This window comes from Oratosquilla oratoria, chromosome 17, assembly GCF_046742065.1.
Source record: "Oratosquilla oratoria isolate Oo_2021 chromosome 17, ASM4674206v1, whole genome shotgun sequence".
Lineage (NCBI taxonomy): Eukaryota > Metazoa > Arthropoda > Malacostraca > Stomatopoda > Squillidae > Oratosquilla > Oratosquilla oratoria.
This window is the reverse complement of record NC_134793.1, coordinates 26,530,717-26,552,369: the sequence shown is the minus strand read 5'-3', so window position 1 is coordinate 26,552,369 and position 21,653 is coordinate 26,530,717. Positions and strand designations below refer to the sequence as shown.

The 21,653-nt window shown below is 37.6% G+C and overlaps 1 protein-coding gene across 1 annotated transcript in view; it reads left to right on the top strand.

Annotated features, from left to right (window-relative positions):
- The window catches only part of LOC143034544 (uncharacterized), a 52,568-nt gene that overhangs the window by 16,918 nt on the left and 13,997 nt on the right, over positions 1-21,653 (top strand). The window contains exons 8-9 of the mRNA XM_076200750.1: positions 8,492-8,677; positions 8,779-9,108. Coding sequence (XP_076056865.1) covers positions 8,492-8,677; positions 8,779-9,108 — 516 coding nt within the window. The remainder of the gene's footprint in view (positions 1-8,491; positions 8,678-8,778; positions 9,109-21,653) is intronic.

Sequence of the window (21,653 nt, the reverse complement as noted above, 5' to 3'; positions counted from 1 at the left end):
TTCCATTCCTAATATAGTTATACATTTTTTATCTACTAAGTCTCTTACTATATTCTCCTCTCTCATCACTTTAATAACTGTGTCCTTAGTGTGTTCCTTCTCCTGTTGTTACACTATATCTCTAAATTCAATTTTGCTATTCTCCTGAACCTATTTCCAACCACTTACCTCTTTTGCTATGGACTCTTTATTCTCTTTATTATTCCTCTTTAATTCCTCATTCTCATCCTTTACTTCTTTTAACTGTCTTTTTAATTCTTCTATGTCTTTATTTAGGCCTTGGTTCTTTATTTCTTCCAATTTATCAACTCTTTGTGTAATCAGTGCAAGTTGACTAAACCTAACTTCCCTTGATTCGTTTATTTTTGTTAGTTTTTCCTCTAGACTTGCTAATCAGGGGAGGTTGTCATCTCCTCCCTCATTAAATCCATAGAAATAATTATCTCCACTTTCCATTGAGTTGCTCTTATCTATATTTCTAATTTTTATGCCTTTACTGCTTTTTTTGACTTCACCTGTGTCGTCTGCACATCTCTTGTTTACATTCCTTCTGGCGTCCAGGGCCCGTTCGTCCCCTTCCTCATTTTCTTCCATTTTCTTCAATAATCCCTCCCCTTTTTCTTCACCATCCCACTACACCACAAGCTTTACCCTTCCCTACTAATACAACACAAGTACTCCCTCATTGTTGAAATCCACGAAAATTGCATTCCTTTCCGGAGTTCCAATCTTCGCCGTCTCTTCAAAGATCGTGTATTTCCCTAGTTGTATTTTACAGGAAGGGGAGCTATGCTCGTGGTGTCCCATCTTCATATCTCTTTTTATCTAGACTGTTTTTAAATTCATGTATTGTTTTTGCACAAACCACTTTCTCATCTAACTTGTACCAAATGTCTATTACTCTGTGGAGAAAGCTGTTCTTTTTCAGATCTCTTCTATAACTGTCTTGATTTTCTTTCCATGTCCTCTTGTATTTTTATCATCCCATTTTATTAGATCCTTTCTATCAATAGTTTCTATGCCTTTCATGATTCTGTAAATAGCTATTAAATCTTCTCTCTCTCTTCTTTGCTCTAATGTCTGTAGTTCAAGTTTTGCTAGTCTCTCTTCATATGATAGTTTTGAGAGTGATGGTGCCAATTTTGTTATTACTCTTTGTATTCTTTCAATTTTTTTTATGCATTTTTTTTGTACTTGGTGACCACATCGTTGCTGCATCCAATCTTGGTCTTATCAAAGTGAATAGTACTTTCTTCACCATTTCTTCATCCAGGTATGTAAATGCCACTTTGATTGTTCTTATTAAATTATAAGTTTCTCCAAAAAAATCTTGTTTATATGTTTCTCAGCTGACATTATTCATAATAATGACTCCCAGGTCCTTCTCATTTTCTACTTTTTTTTATTCCTTCTCCCAATTTATATGATCCGACTATTTTTTTTTTTTTTTCTTTTTCCAAATTCCATTATACTACAATTCTTAGTATTGAACTCCATCTCCCACTTCCTGCTCCATTCCCATACTCTATTGAGGTCACTCAGTAGTGACTCACAATGTTCTTCAGTGTTCACTTTTTTCAACAGTTTTGCATCATCTGCAAAGAACCTCATATAACTTTCAATTCCTTCATCCATATCATTAATATATATAGCAAACATTATTGGGGCCAGAACTGTTCCTTGTGGAACACCACTTATCACTTCATCCCAAATAGAGTGTTTGTCTCTTATCACCACTCTCATTTTTCTTTCTTGCAAAAAGTCTTCCATCCATTTCAGCAGTTTGCTCTGTATTCCTCCTTCAGTTTCTAATTTCTTAAGCAACTTGTTATGTGGCACCTTGTCAAAAGCTTTTTTCAGGTCTAGAAATGCACAATCAGCCCATCCATCTCTTTCTTGTATTATATCTATTAGCCTTGAATAGAAACATATTAAGTTTGTGATGCATGATCATCCTTGTCTGAATCCAAATTGGGTGGTAGTGGACCTTTTGATTTTGCCTCTACAATTCCCATTATGTCCGGTTCTTTTTCTTTCAGATAATCATTCAGTTAGTTCAATCCTGTTTTTAATCCATCTATATTTGAGTAAGACACTCTTAATTTTCTGCTACTTCCATTGTATTTTCTGTTTCCCTTTTGTTTTTCTCTGTTATGACCCATTTCCTCACTTTCATATTCACTACTCTCCAATAGAATTCCTCTTTTTCTGACTCTGTTCTCATCTCGTTTTTTTCCTTAGCTTCTTGTCTTTTTGTTTTCTCATCCTCTCCTTTTTTAATCATTTCTCTTTTTATCCATACCTTTTTATATTGTTCACTTGCTGCTAGTTTCCCGGTTTTTGCTAAGATATTCTCTGCTGTCGTTTGTGACCTGAATTTAACCTTAATTGGTCTGGTCTTATCTGTACTATATTTCCTGAGACTATAAATTTCAATTTGTTTCCCAATTTCAGGTTCATCTTCCTGAACTAATTCTAATAAACCGTTTACTTTTTTTTCCTCTTTGATTCTTGTAGTCCTATTTAGATTATACTTTTCCTCCATCCCTAAAATAATTATACCTTTCTTTTTATCTGCTAAGTCTCTTACTATATTCTCTTTCTTTCTCATCACTTTAATAACTGTGTCTTCAGTTTGTTCTTTCATTTGCTGTTTTACTATATCATTAAGTGCAATTTTGTTGTTCTCTTGGATTTTTTTTTTCCAACCCTGTGCTTCTTCTGTTATGGACTCATTATTCTCTTTACTCTTCTTTAATTCCTCATTCTCATATTTTACTTCTTTTAACTGTCTTTTTAATACTTCTATTTAAATTATAAGTTTCTCCAAAAATCTTATGTGTATGTTTCTCAGGTGACATATTATTCATAATAACGACTCCCAGGTCCTTCTCATTTTCTACTTTTTTATTCTTTCTTCTCCCAATTGATATGATCCTGCTATTCTTTTTTTGCTTCTTCCAAATTCCATTATACTACACTTCTTAGTATTGAACTCCATCTCCCACTTCCTACTCCATTCCCATACTTTATTGATGTCACTCAGTAGTGACTCACAATGTTCTTCAGTGTTCACTTTTTCAACAGTTTTGCATCATCCACAAAGAACCTCATATAACTTTCAATTCCTTCATTCAAATCATTAATATATATATATATAGCAAACATTATTGGGGCCAGAACTGTTCCTTGTGGAACACCACTTATCACTTCATCCCAAATAGAGTGTTTGTCTCTTATCACCACTCTCATTTTTCTTTCTTGCAAAAAAGTCTTCAATCCATTTCAGCAGTTTGCCCTGTATTCCTCCTTCAGTTTCTAATTTCTTAAGCAACTTGTTATGTGGCACCTTGTCAAAAGCTTTTTTCAGGTCTAGAAATGCACAATCAGCCCATCCATCTCTTTCTTGTATTATATCTATTAGCCTTGAATAGAAACATATTAAATTGGTGACACATGATCGTCCTTGTCTGAATCCAAATTGCCTTGGATTTAGTACATTGTTTTTTTCTAAATATTTTACCCATCTACTTTTGACAATTCTTTCACAAATTTTTGCTATTGTACTTGTTAGAGAGACTGGCCTATAGTTGGTAGGGTCTTCTTTATTTCCCCCTTTATATATAGGTACTATATTTGCTTTTTTCCAATCTTCTGGAACTTTTCCTTCTTTCAAGGAACTATTTATTATGCTATGTATTTTGTCTGCCAGTTCATTCCTGCATTCTTTCAAAATCCAGTTTGCTATTTCATCTGGTCCATGCGATTTTCTGACATCAAGATTACTCAATTGTTTCAATATTTCATTCTTTGTTACTTCTATTTCTTTCATAGGGGGGACTTTCTCTTTCCATTCGATCTCTTCAGGTTGTGTGTTCTCCCTTGTAAACACTGATTTAAAATGTTTGTTCATAATTTCCGCCATTTCAATTTCCTCTGTGTATTCAACTCCTTGTCTTAATTTCTCCAAATCTTGTTTGTTTTTCAGTAGTTTACAAATCTGTAGAATAGTTTTGGTTAATCTTTACATTTTTCTATGAAATCTTTTTCATATTTTCTCTTTTCCTCTCTGCACGCTTGTACATATTCATTTCTATAACAAGTATATATTTTCCATTTTTCCGGTCTTTTGTGTTTTTTCCATTTGGTCCAACCTTTGTCTCTTTTGTCTTTTAACTCCCTACAACTTTTGTTGTACCAGCATTTTACATATTCTTTTTCTTGTTTTTGTCTTGGGACATACTTTTCTACTCCTTTTTTATAAATTTTTGTCAAAATATTCCATTTCTCTTCTACTGTTGTATCTTCTTTGTGTATTCTTTCCCAGTTTTAATTTTGAAAGAACTCTCTTATTTTATCAAAATTTGTTTTTTCATACATCAATCTTCCTTTTCTATATTGTTCATTTCTTTTCATGTATTTTTTCTCATTTAGTTCTAGTTCTATCAATATGTGGTCACTTTTGCTTATTGGTGCCTGGTATTCTATCTTTTCCACTATTTTAGGTTGTGATTATTAGGTCTAGTCTCGATGGTTCTTCTTCATTTCTATACCTAGAGTTCTCTTGGATCCATTGTGTCATTGTGTGGTCAATAATCATCTCAAGTAGAACACTTCCCCATGATTCGTCTCCACCCTTTACAGTCACCTTTCCCCAGCAGACTTCTTTGCAATTAAAGTCGCCCATCATAACTATTCTTATTCCATCTTCCATTATCTTGTTTAGTGTTATTCTTGTGTCTTCTAACATGCTTTTATGTTCACTCTCTTCCCACGAGGCTGTTTTTGGGGGCACGTAGTTTATTACAAACTTTCTGCTCTTTTTATCTCTGTCTTCTACTTCTATCATAATCATCTCTACTTTATTCTTCCCATATGTGACACTCTTCACGTTTATATCCTTCTTAGTCAGGAACATAACTCCACCCCCTTGTTTTATCTCTCTGTTTCTAATCCAATAATTATAAGCATTGTGTCCTATACTGTTGGGTGGTAGTGGACCTTTTAATTTTGTCTCAACAATTCCCATTATGTCCGGATCTTTTTCCTTCAGATACTCGTTCAGTTCATTCAGTCCTGTTATTAATCCATCTATATTTGTGTAGGATACTCTTAACTTTCTGTTATTTCCATTGTATTCTCTGTTTCTTTTTTGTTTCTCTCTGTTATGTTCCATTTCTTCAATTTCATTTTCACTACTCTCCAGTAGAATTCTTGTTTTTCTGACTCCGTTCTGGTCTCGTTTTTTTCCTTAGCTTCATGTCTTTTCCTTTTTTCCTCCTCTCTTTCCTCTTTATTCATTTCCCTTTTTATCCATACCTTTTTATATTGTTCATTTGTTGCTAGTTTCCCTGTTTTGGATAAGATATTCTCTGCTGTCGTTTGTGACCTGAATTTAATCTTAATTGGTCTGGTCTTATCTGTACTATACTTTCCAAGTCTAAATTTCTCTTCAATTTGTTTCATAATTTCTGATTCATCTTCCTGAACTAATTCTAGTAATCGGCTTACTTTTTCATTTTCCTCATTGATTCTTGTGGTTCTTTCTGGGTTGTGTTTCTCTTCCATTCCTAATATAATTATACATTTCTTTTTATCTGCTAAGTCTCTTACTATATTCTCCTTTTGTCTCATCACTTTAATAACTGAGTCCTCAGTTTGTTCTTTCATTTGCTGTTTAATTATGTCAGTAAATGCAACTTTATTGTTTTCTTGGATTGTCTTCCAACCCTTAGCTTCTTTAGCTATGGCTTCTTTGTTTTCTTTATTATTCCTCTTTAATTCTTCATTCTCCTCTTTTACTTCTTTTAACTGTCTTTTTAGTTCTTCTATTTCCTTAGTTAAGTTTTTGTTTGCCTTCTCTAGTGCTTCCAATCTTTCAATTCTTTCTGCCATTTTTGACATTCTACCGAACCTATTCTCCCAATGTTCGGTCATTTGTTCAAGTTTTTCTTCGAGTCTCACCAGTCGGGGGAGGTTGGTATCCGCCCCCCCCCTCATTAAATCCATGGAAATTATGATCCTCACCTTCTATTGTGCTACTCATATCTATGTTTCTAACCTTTACATTTTTGTTAGACCTTTCATCGTCACTAAATTGGTCTTCCCCCCCCCTGTAAATACAATAGGTACTTCCTTTGCGTTAAGATCCACGAAAATTTCGCTTTTTCTTCAGAACGTCCTCTACGCCGTCCATTCGATGAAGTGTGTGTGTGTGTGTGTATTTACCTAGTTGTATTTTACGGGAAGGGGAGCTATGCTCGTGGTGTCCCGTCTTCATATCTCATTTCATCTAAACTATTTTTAAATTCATGTATTGTTTTTGCACACACCACTTTCTCATCTAACTTTATTACTCTGTGAGGAAAGCTGTTCTTTTTCAGATCTCTTCTATAGCTGTCTTTTTTTATTTTCTTTCCATGTTCTCTTGTATTTCTATCATCCCATTTTATCAGATTCTCTCTATCAGTAATTTCTATGCCTTTCATGATTCTGTAAATAGCTATCAAATCTCCTCTCTCTCTTCTTTGCTCTAGTGTCTGTAGTTCAAGTTTTGCTAGTCTCTCTTCATATGATAGTTTTGAGAGTGTTGGTGCCAATTTTGTAATTGCTCTTTGTATTCTTTCAATTTTTTTTTATACATTTTTTTGTACTTGGTGACCATATCGTTGCTGCATACTCCAATCTTGGTCTTATCAGGGTGATTAGAATTTTCTTCACCATTTCTTCATCCAGGTATGTAAATGCAACTTTGATTGTTCTTATTAAATTATAAGTTTCTCCAAAAATCTTATTTATATGTTTCTCAGGTGACATATTATTCATAATGACTCCCAGGTCCTTCTCATTTTCTACTTTTTTTATTCCTTCTTCTCCCAATTTATATGATCCTGTTATTCTGTTTTTGCTTTTTCCAAATTCCATTATACTACACTTTTTTGTATTGAACTCCATCTCCCACTTCCTACTCCATTCCTGTACTTTATTTAGATCACTCTGTAGTGATTCACAATCTTCTTCCATGTTCAGTCTTTTCAGTAGTTTTGCATCATCTGCAAAGAAGCTCATATAGCTTTCAGTTCCTTCATCCATATCATTAATATATATAGCAAACATTATTGGGGCCAGAACTGTTCCTTGTGGAACACCGCTTATTACTTCATCCCATTTTGAGTGTTTGTCTCTTATCACTACTCTCATTTTCCTTTCTTGCAAAAAGTCTTCCATCCAATTAAGCAGTTTGCCCTGTATTCCTCCTTCAGTTTCTAATTTCTTAAGCAACTTCTTATGTGGTACTTTGTCAAAAGCTTTTTTTAGGTGTATTTACCTAGTTGTATTTTACGGGAAGGGGAGCTATGCTCGTGGTATCCAGTCTTCATATCTCATTTTATCTAAACTATTTTTAAATTCATGTATTGTTTTTGCACACACCACTTTCTCATCTAACTTGTTCCAACTGTCATTACTCTGTGAGGAAAGCTGTTCTTTTTCAGATCTCTTCTATAGCTGTCGTTTTTTATTTTCTTTCCATGTCCTCTTGTATTTCTATCATCCCATTTTATCAGATTCTCTCTATCAGTAATTTCTATGCCTTTCATGATTCTGTAAATAGCTATCAAATCTCCTCTCTTCTTTCCTCTAGTGTCTGTAGTTCAAGTTTTGCCAGTCTCTCTTCATATGATAGTTTTGAGAGTGTTGGTACCAATTTTGTAATTGCTCTTTGTATTCTTTCAATTTTTTTTATACATTTTTTTGTACTTGATGACCATATCGTTGCTGCATACTCCAATCTTGGTCTTATCAGGGTGATTAGAATTTTCTTCACCATTTCTTCATCCAGGTATGTAAATGCAACTTTGATTGTTCTTATTAAATTATAAGTTTCTCCAAAAATCTTATTTATATGTTTCTCAGGTGACATATTATTCATAACAATGACTCCCAGGTCCTTCTCATTTTCTACTTTTTTTTATTCCTTCTTCTCCCAATTTATATGATCCTGTTATTCTGTTTTTGCTTTTTCCAAATTCCATTATACTACATTTTTTTGTATTGAACTCCATCTCCCACTTCCTACTCCATTCCTGTACTTTATTTAGATCACTCTGTAGTGATTCACAATCTTCTTCCGTGTTCAGTCTTTTCAGTAGTTTTGCATCATCTGCAAAGAAGCTCATATAGCTTTCAGTTCCTTCATCCATATCATTAATATATATAGCAAACATTATTGGGGCCAGAACTGTTCCTTGTGGAACACCGCTTATTACTTCATCCCATTTTGAGTGTTTGTCTCTTATCACTACTCTCATTTTCCTTTCTTGCAAAAAGTCTTCCATCCAATTAAGCAGTTTGCCCTGTATTCCTCCTTCAGTTTCTAATTTCTTAAGCAACTTCTTATGTGGTACTTTGTCAAAAGCTTTTTTTAGGTGTGTGTATATGTATATGTATTTATATATATATTCTCATGAATACTTGTATTTGTTCTTTTCAGGTTCTGACTGGATATCTCATAGATGCTTTTATATCACATGTGTTGTGGCCTTCTATATACTTTCACAGTTATCATCAGTACCCATCATGGAGGTTTTATTTCTCTGTTGTAGCCATTGGCACTTGTACTGTGGTGAATGGTCAGTGCCTGTTAAGTGCCTGCTTTGGATCGCTTTATAGAGCATTTGTAAGTATGAAACTCATGTTTTTTCATGAAAATAAAAATTATTTACACACATCTTGAAATATATTTATCCACATCACTTTTTTTTCTTTTTCTTATTGCAGGCAATTGTTAGCAGCATCCTCTTAATAGTTGTTTGTGGTTGCTTGACTGGGGTAAATTCTCCCCACTATCTCTCAAGAATTTACAATAAAACTATTAATTCACATGGAGTCTATACATTTTCACTATATCTGTCCCTTGTGCATCATCTCCACCTAATCTTACTTGTTAAACCAAATGGTTCAATACGTTCATTCCTTGGGGTGATGAAGAAGAACCTGGAAGATATAAGATTGTCTCTAAATGTGGAGGGATTAACCCAGCAGCTGCAAAGTTCTCATTCTGAAAGTTTGAATATAAAGAAGAAAATTTACTATAACTTGATCTCGCTGGTGAGTACTTTGTTAACTTTTGATATTTTATAGTATTTATGAATGTGTGAGGTACAAAGAAGAATAGAAATAAAGCATAAGATAAAGGAGGCAAAGAGGAGATCAGATGTGAAATGAGGTAAGTGACAAAATTTTGAAAGTAATGAAAAGATATTTTAGAAGGAAATTAAAGATAGGAAGAGGAGGCGAATCAAGTAGAGAAGAAAATATAAAAGATATAGATAGGGTGATGATAATGGAAGAGATGACAGTAAGAGGAAGGCAGGCAGGGTATTTTAAGGACTTGCTAAATGTGAAGGATACGGAGGGGAAGGCAGTTGCAATGGGAAGCATTAAGAAAATGACTGTGATGAATGAGGAATATGGAGGAGAAATGAGGAAAGATGAGGTGAAAGCAGTTATTAAAATGAGGAGAGCATATAATGCACCTGAGTTAGATGAGTGTCATGTAGTGTGCAAAAAGGGAGGTATAGTGATGGTGGACTGGCTGGTGAGGTTATTTAATGTTTGTCTAAAAGAAGGTAGAGTGCTGGAGGATTGGAGGAGTCCCTGTATATACCGGTATTCAAGTTTATAAAGATAAAGGGGACAAGTGTGAGTGTAGTAGATGGGAAGGGTTATGGGAGGGCTTTGATTGAGAGAATTAGGAGAGGAACAGAGGGAGTAATAAGTGAGGAACAGTGCGGGTTGAGGACTGGTAAGGGTTGTGTGGATCAGATTTTTGTGGTAAGGGAGATGTGAGAAAATTTTAGGAAAAGGTAAGGATGATATGGCCTTTATGGATTTGGAAAAGGATTACAAAAGTGGAGCATGCCAACAGCAGACCTTTTGGTCCATAACTTGGTCTGATGTGAAAAAAATCATAATAATGATAAATAAATAACTATAATGTAAATACATACATATACCAAGGCTTTTTCCTCCTTACTAGGGAGGTAGCCAAAAAGGAAAAGGCATAAAATCATTCCCACCCATTCCATCCCTGAAAACACTCCACACCCCTCCACCCTCCCTCCCATCTTAGCACCTCCTAGATGACGGGTCATCCCTGCACCTTGTCCACTGCCCTGGGTCAGAAGCAGTGTCGCAAGACACAGCACATCCACAGCAAGGCCGCTTCATAAATCGGCGACCCCCCCCTCTCCGTCCCCCCATATAAAGGAGAAGACGGGGAGAAATCCCTTCGGGCTGCGTCAAAATTTTGCTCACACACACTACCTCATCCCCCATCCCCCCGTCCATTCCACCTCATGCATCACAACATCATCCATATACAACCATTCTCCATTCACCCCTGTCTTCTGTCCTCTCCTGTCCTTCCTCAACAGACATTCCCCTCTTCCCCAAAGCCCCCTTCACCCCATCCATCCATCTCATCCTAGGACGTCCCCTCATGTTCACTCCCTCCACATCTGCCTTCCATACCTCTTTTACTAGTCTTTCTTCACTCATTCTTTCCATGTGTCCAAACCATCCTAATACTCTTTAATCAAACCTATCACCCAACTCCCTTTCCACCCCTGTTCTCCTCCTCACCTCCTCATTTCTCACTCTATCTAGCCTAGTAACCCCCATCATACTTCTCAGACATTTCATCTCAAACACATTCAAGCTCCTTCTCTCTTCCTTTCTTATGTTTCATGATTCTGCCCCATACAGTGCTGTCGACGAAAAAGGAAAACCTGGTTTGTACTGTAGGGGTGGGGAGTGAACGTGAGTGCCCGAAATGGTATCTATGCAGTGCTAGTTAATTGTGTTAACTCGAAATTAGCAAAAATGAATGAAAACGACTCGAAAGCCAGTTGCGAATCAGAGCCATCTGGCGGCAATCCACTGAACCGCGATGTAAACAATCAACAAAACACGTGTTATGACAATGATTTCTTAGGGTTTGGTAAGTACGAAAGAAAGAACTTAAGTAGATTATTAGAGATAGAGAGAGAGATGAGCAAAAATAGGACTCGGTGGGAAAATGAAATCATGGACTTAAGAAAAGAGGTCATTGGTTTAATTGATTGTTTATCTAAGACTAACCATGAAATTTCTGACCTGAAAAAAGCTAACTTGGATCTTACAAACGAAATTAAAGAAATGAAAAGAGACATAAATGAACTGAAGAATGATAATGAAAAGAAGAAAACTAATGATAATAGCGAAAATCTAAAGCAGGAAGTGAACAACAAATTACAAGAATTGACACAAAAGATCGAAGAAAACTTAGGTGGGGACAGTATCCAGGAAATTAAGAAGTGGAAAGAAAATATTGAAAATAAAGAAATTGCTTTCAAAGAAATAGTCAAGCAGCAAATGCAAGATAATGCAAAAGACACAATCATTCAAGTGATTAACGAAAAAGCAAATTGGGTCAGGGACACAGTAGATAGGAAGAAATGTATTGTGGTTTATGGGCTTAAAGAAAAACAAGGATTGGCGAGGTACATGAGAGAAAAAGAAGAAAAAGAGACAGCAGTAGAAATCCTTAATGAAATTCAGGGGGGAGATAGTGATTCAGGCACAGACTTAGAAGAGACTTACAGAATTGGTCGCTATACTAAGGATAGGAATCGACCTCTAAAGATAAAACTAAGGTCACAAGTGGTAGTAGAAGACATATTTGAAAAAGTAGGTAACTTGGCAAAGAGTGAAAAATACAATAAGATATGGATAAAAAGAGAAATGAGTACTGAGGAATTAGAAAAAGAAAGGGCGCTAAGAGAAGAAGCAAAGGAAAAAAACTTGAAAAGATCGGAGACAGAATGCAAAGAATTCCAGTGGAGAGTAATAGACTTGAGATTAAGACAATGGCGCTTCAAAACGAACAAAACAAGGGAAGAAGAAACCAGGGAGAAGGAAGAAAATTAAAAGTGGCCTATACCAACATTGACGGACTAATTTCGGGACTGAACGAACTCAATGATTATCTGTTAGAAGCAAAACCAGACATAATGGGAATTGTAGAGACTAAACTAAGAGGTGAAATACCATCCACTGTTATCGGACAAGGTTTATACAACTACTGGATAAAAAACAGGGACAAGAAACAGGGAGGGGGAATCATGTTCTTGGCCAAGAAAGACCTAAAGGTGACAAAAATTGCAGAGGGCAAAGGTAATGCTGAATTGATCATGATAAAAGTCGAAGGCAAGAATATGAAAAGTAGAAAGTTTGTGGTGACTTATGTGCCTCCAAAAACAAGCGCTTGGAAAGAAATTGAACATACAAAAATGCTAGATGACACAAGAAAATCACTCAATGAGATACTAATGGGTAAGGGTAATCTGGTAGTTATGGGGGACTTCAATTGCAAAGAAATTTGTTGGGACAGCATGACAGTGCAAGGAGGAGATGACTCGTGGGGCAATGTACTGCTAGATATGACCATGGAGTACACAATGACCCAATGGGTCCGTGAAAACACAAGGTACAGAAATAATGAAGAGCCATCGAAACTAGATCTAATATTTACAACAGAGCCTGAAATAGTGCATAAAGTCCAGTATGAGACACCAATTGGAAAGAGTGACCATGTACTCATCGAAACTATACTAAAGGAAGAAATAGACATAGAGAGGAACGAAAAGCATAGGAAAGGAAGACTGAGGTACAACAAAACAGACTTTACAAAACTAAAGACATTCTTCCGGAATGCAAACTGGGAAATATTTTACAGGGAAGAAACAGCAGTGGAAGAGAAATGGAATATATTGATGGAAAACTACAATGAAGGGGTAAACAGGCATGTACCAAGACAAAAGCGAGAGAGAGAGTACATTAAATGTTGGTTCAACAAAAGATGCAGTGAGGCAAAAGACAGAAGGGACAAAGCTTGGAAAAAGTGGAGAAAAGACAAAAAACAAAGCAAATGGCAAATTTATGTTAACTATAGAAATGAGTATGTTAATGTGAGAAGAGAGGAGAAAAGGAACCATGAGAAGGATATTATAGACAAATGCAAAGAGCAACCCAAACTATTCTATCGGTATGTGAATGGTAAACTTAAAAACAAACAGGAATTGGTGAAACTATGCCAAGGAAACATAGAATACACAGAAGATTTAGAGATGGCCGAAGTCATGAACAAACACTTTAAATCTGTTTTTACCAGAGAGAAAATACCAAATTTTGCATTTTTTTTTTTTTTTTTTTTTTTTTTTTTTTTTTTTTTTTTTTTTTTTTTTTCATCCGACCTAGATATGGATCAAAAGGTCTCCTGTCGGCATGCTTTGCCTTTGTAATCCTTTGTAAAGAAATCTCCCCTCATGAATGAGTTTACAGCATCACTAAAGGAAATATCAGAACATTTATCAAGGCTGGATGTCAGAAAATCACATGGCCCGGACGGTATTGCAAATTGGATTCTAAAGGAGTGCAAAGAAGAACTAACAGACAAAATACACATCTTAATAAACAGCTCACTCAAAGAAGGAAAGATACCCGAGGACTGGAAAAACGCTAACATTGTACCAATACACAAAGGAGGAAACAAAGAACCCACCAACTATAGGCCAGTATCACTAACAAGCACCATTGCCAAAATTTGTGAGAAAATAATCAAGAATAGATGGGTAAAACATCTGGAAGACAATGACATATTAAACCCAAGACAATTCGGATTCAGACAAGGAAGATCATGCTCCACAAACTTAATATGCTTTTACTCAAGACTAATAGACATAGTGCAAGAAAGAAATGGATGGGCTGATTGTGCATTCCTAGACTTGCAAAAAGCCTTTGACAAAGTACCACACAGAAAACTACTAAAAAAACTGGAACACATAGGAGGAATACAGGGAAACCTACTAAAATGGATAGAGGACTTTCTGACTGGTAGAAAGATGAGAGTAGTGCTCAGAGAAAAATATTCAGACTGGAAAGAGGTGATCAGTGGAGTACCGCAAGGATCTGTGCTGGCACCAATAATGTTTGCTATCTATATGAATGACATGGATGAGGACGTGAACTGCTACATGAGCTTCTTTGCCGATGACGCCAAACTGCTAAGGAAAATAGAAACTGATGAGGACTGTGAAGCACTGCAAGAAGACCTAAATAGGGTATGGAACTGGAGTCAGAAATGGGAAGTGGACTTTAATACTAAGAAGTGTAGCATAATGGAGTTTGGAAAAAGCAAAAACAGAATATCAGGAAAATATACAATTGGAACCAAAGAAGTAAAGAAAGTAGGATCCGAAAAAGATTTGGGAGTAATTATCACGAACGACTTGTCCTATGATATACAGATTAACAAAATTGTCGGGGAGACTTACAACTTGCTAAGATCAATAAAAGTGGCGTTTACATACTTGGACGAAGACATGATGAAAAAAATATTGGTTACATTGATAAGGCCTAGATTAGAGTATGCAGCGACATTGTGGTCCCCCAGTACCAAAAAGAATATAAAGAAAATAGAAAGAATCCAAAGAGCAGCTACAAAAATGGCACCTGCACTTGCAAACCTATCATACGAAGAGAGATTGGCTAAACTGGAGTTACCGACACTGGAGCAAAGAAGAGAGAGAGGTGACCTATTGACCATCTACAGAATCATGAAAGGCACAGAGGTACTCGATAGTGAGAACTTACTTAACTGGGACAAAAGAAACACAAGAGGACATGGAAAGAAAATAAAAAAACATAGCTATAGAAGAGAACTGAAGAAAAACAGTTTTCCTCATAGAGTTTTGGACACTTGGAACAAACTGGACAATGAAATAGTATGCGCAAAAACCATTCATGAGTTTAAAAACAAACTAGACACTGCAAGATACAAAGGCGGGACAACACGAGCATAGCTCCCCTTCCCGCAAAATACAACTAGGTAAATACAACTAGGTAAAATACAGTCTCCTCTTAGCATCCATTCCCAAATTTCTATTCCTCATTACACTTTTTAATCCACCAAGGCAATTACTTGCTTCTCTCAATCTACATTCTACCTCCACCTTTACTCCACCTTTTCCTGCCACATTTGCACCCAAGTATCTAAAACTATCCACTTCCTCCAGTTGCTCTCCCTTAATGCTCACTTCCAGATTACTGCCACTTTCACCCCTTGTACATCTCATCACCTTACTTTTACCCACATTTATCTTCAGCTTTCTTCTATCACACACTCTCCCAAACTCTGTCACCAACTTCCTCAATCCCTCCTCCGATCCTGCCACAAGCGCAGTGTCGTCCGCAAACAACAACTGGCTCACCTCCCACTTTTCTCCATTTTCTTTAACCATCTCCAATCCCTGACCCACTACCCTTGCATTTACCTCTCGCACTACCCCATCCATGTATAAGTTGAACAGCCAGGGTGACATAACGCATCCTTGACAAAGTCCCACCTTTACCTCAAACCACTCACTCTCTCCATTTCTAATCCTGACATAAGCTCTACTACTCTCATAAAAACTCTTGACAGCTCCTAGAAGCTTTCCTCCTATCCCGTATATCGGCATAACCTCCCACAGTGCCTTTCTGTCTACCCTATCGTAAACCTTTTCCAGATCCATAAAGGCCCAAAAAACATCCTTCCCCTTTCCTATAGCTTTCTCACATATCTGTCTTACCACAAAGATCTGATCTACACAACCTCTACCTGTGCTAAATCCACACTGTTCCTCACCAATTACTCCCTCTGTTCCTCTCCTAATCCTCTCAATCAAGATCCTCCCATAAGCCTCCCCAACTACACTTAACAAGCTAATCCCTCTAAAACTACTACATTCACACTTGTCCCCCTTTCCCTTGTAAAGTGGAACTATACAAGCACTCCTCCAGTCCTCCAGCACTCTACCTTCTCTCCAGCAAACATTAAATAACCTCACCAACCAGTCCACCATCACTGTACCTCCTTTTTTAAGACATTCTGCATGGCATCCATCCAGACCAGGTGCCTTACCTGCTTTCATCATCTTAACAGCTGCCTTCACTTCATCCTTCCTTATTTCTCCTCCATTTTCCTCACTCATCACTCTCATTTTCTTAGCATTTCCCACTGCAACTATCTTTCCCTCCCTATCCTCCTTCACATTTAGCAACTCCCTAAAATATTCTGCCCATCTTCCCCTTACTGCCTTCTCCTCCATTATCATCTCTCCATCTACACCTTTTACCTTTTCTTCTCTACTTGATTTGCCTCCTCTTTCTCTCAATTTTTCTCCAAAATATCTTTTCATTACTCTCAAAATTTTCTTTCATATTATCCCATTTTACATCTGCTCTCCTCTTTGCCTCCTTTACCTTTTTCTTTACTTCTCTTTTCTTTTCTTTGTACGTCTCATATGACTCCCTCGTCCTATTTTGTAACCAATCTGTGTAAGCTTGCTTCTTCTCTTCTACAACCTTCTTCATTTCCTCATCCCACCATTCACTACTCTTCCTTCTATTTCCTCCTGTCCTTTTTGTTCCACACACCATCTTTGCACACTTTGTGAGTCCCTCCTTGAACCATCCCCATTCCTCCTCCACACCTAGCTCTACTCTATCCTTCAATCCCTCCCACTCCTCCTTCAGCTTCTTCTTGTACTCCTTCTCCTTTTCCTTTTCATTTAAAGAGTTTACTCTAAGCACCTCCCTTTCCTTTGTCCCTTTCCTCTTTCTCCATCTGTCCTCCACTCGCAACTTACCTTCCACCAGAAAATGATCTGATATTCCCCCACCCTCTCCCCTTAGCACATGTAAATAATGAATAAATTACATAAATAAATGCATAGGTATAGTTAAATAATAAACAGGTAGATAGTAAATAATAATAAATTGACATATAACTAATAATAAATGAGAATTAAACAGATAATAATAAAAAATAGACAAATGATAACAAAACAAATGAACAAATAATGTAAAATAAATTATTGTCATTACAGCATCTTGCTTAGGTGTTTATCTAAATGATTCTTAAAGCTTCGAACTGATCTACATTGCACTGCCTCTGCAGGAAGTTTATTCCATTCATTAACTACACAATTAGCGAAGTTGTTTCTACCCACTTTCAAATTAAATCTATTTCCAGACAGTTTGAGACCATTGTTTCTTGTCGGATTCTCATTCAGTGTGAAAATTTGGTCACTTTTGATGTTGTCAATTCCTTTTAGAATCTTAAAGACCTGTATCAAGTCACCTCTGAGTCTACACTTTTGTAAGGAAAACAGATTCATATGTTTCAGTTGATTTTCATATGATTTATTTTTGATATTTGGAATCAGTTTTGTGTGGCTCGCCGTTGTACTTTGTCCAATCTGTCAATGTCGTTCATGAGATTCAGTGACCATATGGAAACAGCATATTACAAATGTGGACGAACTAACAATTTATATAGCTTATTAATGAGTGAGGTTATTAAATGTTTGCTGGAGAGAGGGTAGAGTGCCGGAGGACTGGAGGAGTGCCTGTATAGTTCCACTTTACAAAGGAAAGGGGGACAAGTGTGAATGTAGTAGTTTCAGAGGGATTAGCTTGTTAAGTGTAATTGGGAAGGCTTATGGGAGGACCTTGATTGAGAGGATTAGGAGAGGAACAGAGGGAGTAATTGGTGAGGAACAGTGTGGATTTAGGACAGGTAGAGGTTGTGTAGATCAGATCTTTGTGGTAAGACAAATATGTGAGAAAGCTATAGGAAAGGGGAAGGATGTTTTTTGGGCGTTTATGGATCTGGAAAAGGCTTATGACAGGGTAGACAGAAAGGCACTGTGGGAGGTTATGCAGATATATGGAATAGGAGGAAAGCTTCTAGGAGCTGTCAAGAGTTTTTATGAAAGTAGTAGAGCTTGTGTCAGGATTAGAAATGGAGAGAGTGAGTGGTTCGAGGTAAAGGTGGGACTTCGACAAGGATGCGTTATGTCACCCTGGGTGTTCAACTTATACATGGATGGGGTAATGCAAGAGGTAAATGCAAGGGTAGTGGGTCAGAGATTGGAGATGGTTAAAGAAAATGGAGAAAAGTGGGAGGTGAGCCAGTTGTTGTTTGCAGACGACACTGCGCTTGTGGCAGGATCGGAGGAGGGATTGAGGAAGTTGGTGACAGAGTTTGGGAGAGTATGTGATAGAAGAAAACTAAAGATAAATGTGGGTAAAAGTAAGATGATGAGATGTACAAGGGGTGAAAGTAACAGTAGACTGGAAGTGAGCATTAAGGGAGAGCAACTGGAGGAAGTGGATAGTTTTAGATACTTGGGTGCAAATGTGTCAGGAAAAGGTGGAGTGAAGGTGGAGGTAGAATGTAGATTGAGAGAAGCAAGTAAATGCCTTGGTGGATTGAAGAGTGTAATGAGGAATAGAAATTTGGGAATGGATGCTAAGAGGAGACTGTATGAAGGAGTGATTATGCCAACAGCACTGTATGGAGCAGAAACATGGAACATAAGAGAGGAAGAGAGAAGGAGTTTGAATGTGTTTGAGATGAGGTGTCTGAGAAGTATGATGGGGGTTACTAGGCTAGAGTGAGAAATGAGGAGAACAGGGGTGGAAAGGGAGTTGGGAGATAGGGTTGATGAAAGAGTATTAGGATGGTTTGGACACATGGAAATGGGATTTCTCCCCGTCTTCTTCTTTTATTTATGGGGGGACGGGATGGAGAGGGGGGGTCGCCGATTTAATGAAGCGGCCTTGCTGTGGATGTGCTGTGTCTTGCGACACTGCTTCTGACCCAGGGCAGTGGACAAGGTGCAGGGATGACCCGTCATCCAGGAGGTGCTAAGGTAAGAGGGAAGGTGGAAGGGTGTGGAGTGTATTCAGGGATGGAATGGGTGGGAATGATTTTATGCTTTTTCCTTTTTGGCTACCTCCCTTGTAAGGGGGAAAAAGCCTTGGTATATGTATGTATGTATGTTAATGAGTGATCGACTTTTGAATTCAAAAGATTGCGGAATCAGTCCTAGGATCTTATTTGCTTTCTCAGAGGCTGAAATACACTGCTATGATGATTTGAGATCGTTACTGATAATTACACCGAGATCCTTTTCACTATCCACTTTTGTTAATGAATTTCCAAATAACTTGTAATCATAACTACTGTTATTTTTCCTACCGGTATGTGCATAAACTTGCATTTACTTGTGTTAAATTTCATCAGCCATTTTTCAGATCATTGCTGTAATTTATCTAAATCTTCTTGAATATTTAATTGGTTTAAGTGATCATTTGCCATTCCGAACAGTCTTGTATCATCAGCACGTGCGTCCAGTTTGGACATTACAAGCATACAAGGTCCCCTATTCAAACATTTTTCCCTTCGTCAAGGATGCGTTATGTCGCCCTGGCTGTTCAACTTATACATGGATGGGGTGGTGCGAGAGGTGAATGCTAGGGTAGTGAGTCAGGGATTGGAGATGGTTAAAGAAAATGGAGAAAAGTGGGAGGTGAGCCAGCTGTTGTTTGCGGACGACACTGCGCTTGTGGCAGGGTCAGAGGAGGGATTGAGGAAGCTGGTGGCAGAGTTTGGGAGAGTATGTGATAGAAGAAAGCTAAAGATAAATGTGGGTAAAAGTAAGGTGATGAGATGTACAAGGGGTGAAAGTGGCAGTAGACTGGAAGTGAACATTAAGGGAGAGCGACTGGAGGAAGTGGATAGTTTTAGATACTTGGGTGCAAGTGTAGCAGGAAAAGGTGGAGTGAAGGTGGAGATAGAATGTAGATTGAGAGAAGCGAGTAAATGCCTTGGTGGTTTAAAGAGTGTAATGAGAAATAGACATTTGGGAATGGATGCGAAGAGGAGACTGTATGAAGGAGTGATTGTGCCAACAGCACTGTATGGGGCAGAAACGTGGAACATAAGAGAAGAAGAGAGAAGGAGTTTGAATGTGTTTGAGATGAGGTGTCTGAGAAGTATGGTGGGGGTTACTAGGCTGGATAGAGTGAGAAATGAGGAGGTGAGGAGGAGAACAGGGGTGAAAAAGGATTTGGGAGATAGGGTTGATGAAAGAATATTAGGATGGTTTGGACACATGGAAAGAATGAGTGAAGAAAGACTAGTAAAAGAGGTATGGAAGGCAGATGTGGAGGGAGTGAACATGAGGGGACGTCCTAGGATGAGGTGGATGGATGGGGTGAAGGGGGCTTTGGGGAAGAGGGGAATGTCTGTTGAGGAAGGAAGGGAGAGGACGGAAGACAGAGGTGAGTGGAGAATGGTTGTATGTGGATGATGTTGTGACTGCATGAGGAGGAGTGGGCGGTGGGGTAGTATGTGCGAGTAAATTTTGACGCAGCCCGAAGGGATTTCTCCCCGTCCTCGCCTTATATGCAAAGGGGGACGGAGAGGGGGGGTCGCCGATTAAATGAAGCGGCCTTGCTGTGGATGTACTGTGTCTTGCGACACTGCTTCTGACCCAGGGCGGTGGGCAGGGTGCAGGGATGACCCGTCATCCAGGAGGTGCACAGATGAGAGGAAGGGTGGGAGGGGTGTGGAGTGTATTTAGGGATGAAATGGGTGGGAGTGTTTTTATGCCTTTCCCTTTTTGGCTACCTCCCTTGTAAGGGGGAAAAAGCCTTGGTATATGTATGTGTATGTATGTAAAACCCTCAACTTTCAATGAAAAATATAGATGTTTTACATACATTAGAAACGTTGTAAAGCATCAGTGTTAAATGAAAGATACACAATTACATTAGTTTTCCCCTTAATAAAAGGCTGTAATTCACTTCTAAAATTAATGGACCTAAGTATATCAAAAAGGCAACCAAAAGTGGCAAAAACTCAAAACATTTCCGAACCTCTCAGGTGGATAAGCTTTGCTTGGTTGTCTCCCTATAGCCCTTTATACCTTGTGCGTCCACCACAAGAAAGTCTGTGGGCGCCCCTGGTAACAGTAGATTTTAGTCCATGGTCTGTATCATTTATATATATACTATGAATAGAAGTGGCCCAAGAACGGAACCCTGAGGAACTCCACTCATAACATTTTTCCAACCAGAAGTTTTTCCATTTAAAACAACTCTCTGTTTTCCATCATTCAACCAATTACTAGTCCAACTTAATAGGCTACCACTTATTCCATGTGAAGGTAATTTAGTAAGTAGTCTTTCATGGGGGATGGTATCAAAAGCTTTTGCAAAGTCTAGATATATTAAATCTGTATCATTTCTTTTGTCATAATTCAAGATAATTGTGTTGTAGAATTTGAGTAAGTCACGCAAGAACGTTTCCGTTTGAACCCATACTGGTTATCATTTATCAAACAGTTACTTTCTAGATGATGTTCGATAGCATCTCTGATGATAGTTTCCATCATTTTTCCTATGATTGAATTCAAACTTATAGGCCTGTAGTTATTTGGTTTCTTTTTGTCTCCTTCTTTTAATATGGGAGTAACGTTAGCTAGCTTCCATTCTCTTGGGACATCTCCGGATGTGATGGATTTCTTGAAAATTTCTAATGGAACAATTTCCTTTAAGATTCTTGGGTACCAATCATCAGGCCCTGGTGTTTTATTAACTCTGAGGTAGACAGGGTAGATAGGAAGGCACTGTAGGAGGTATTGCAAATATATGGAATAGAATGAAAGTGGTTAAGAGCAGTCAAGTATTTTCATGCAAGTAGTAGAGCCTGTGTTAGA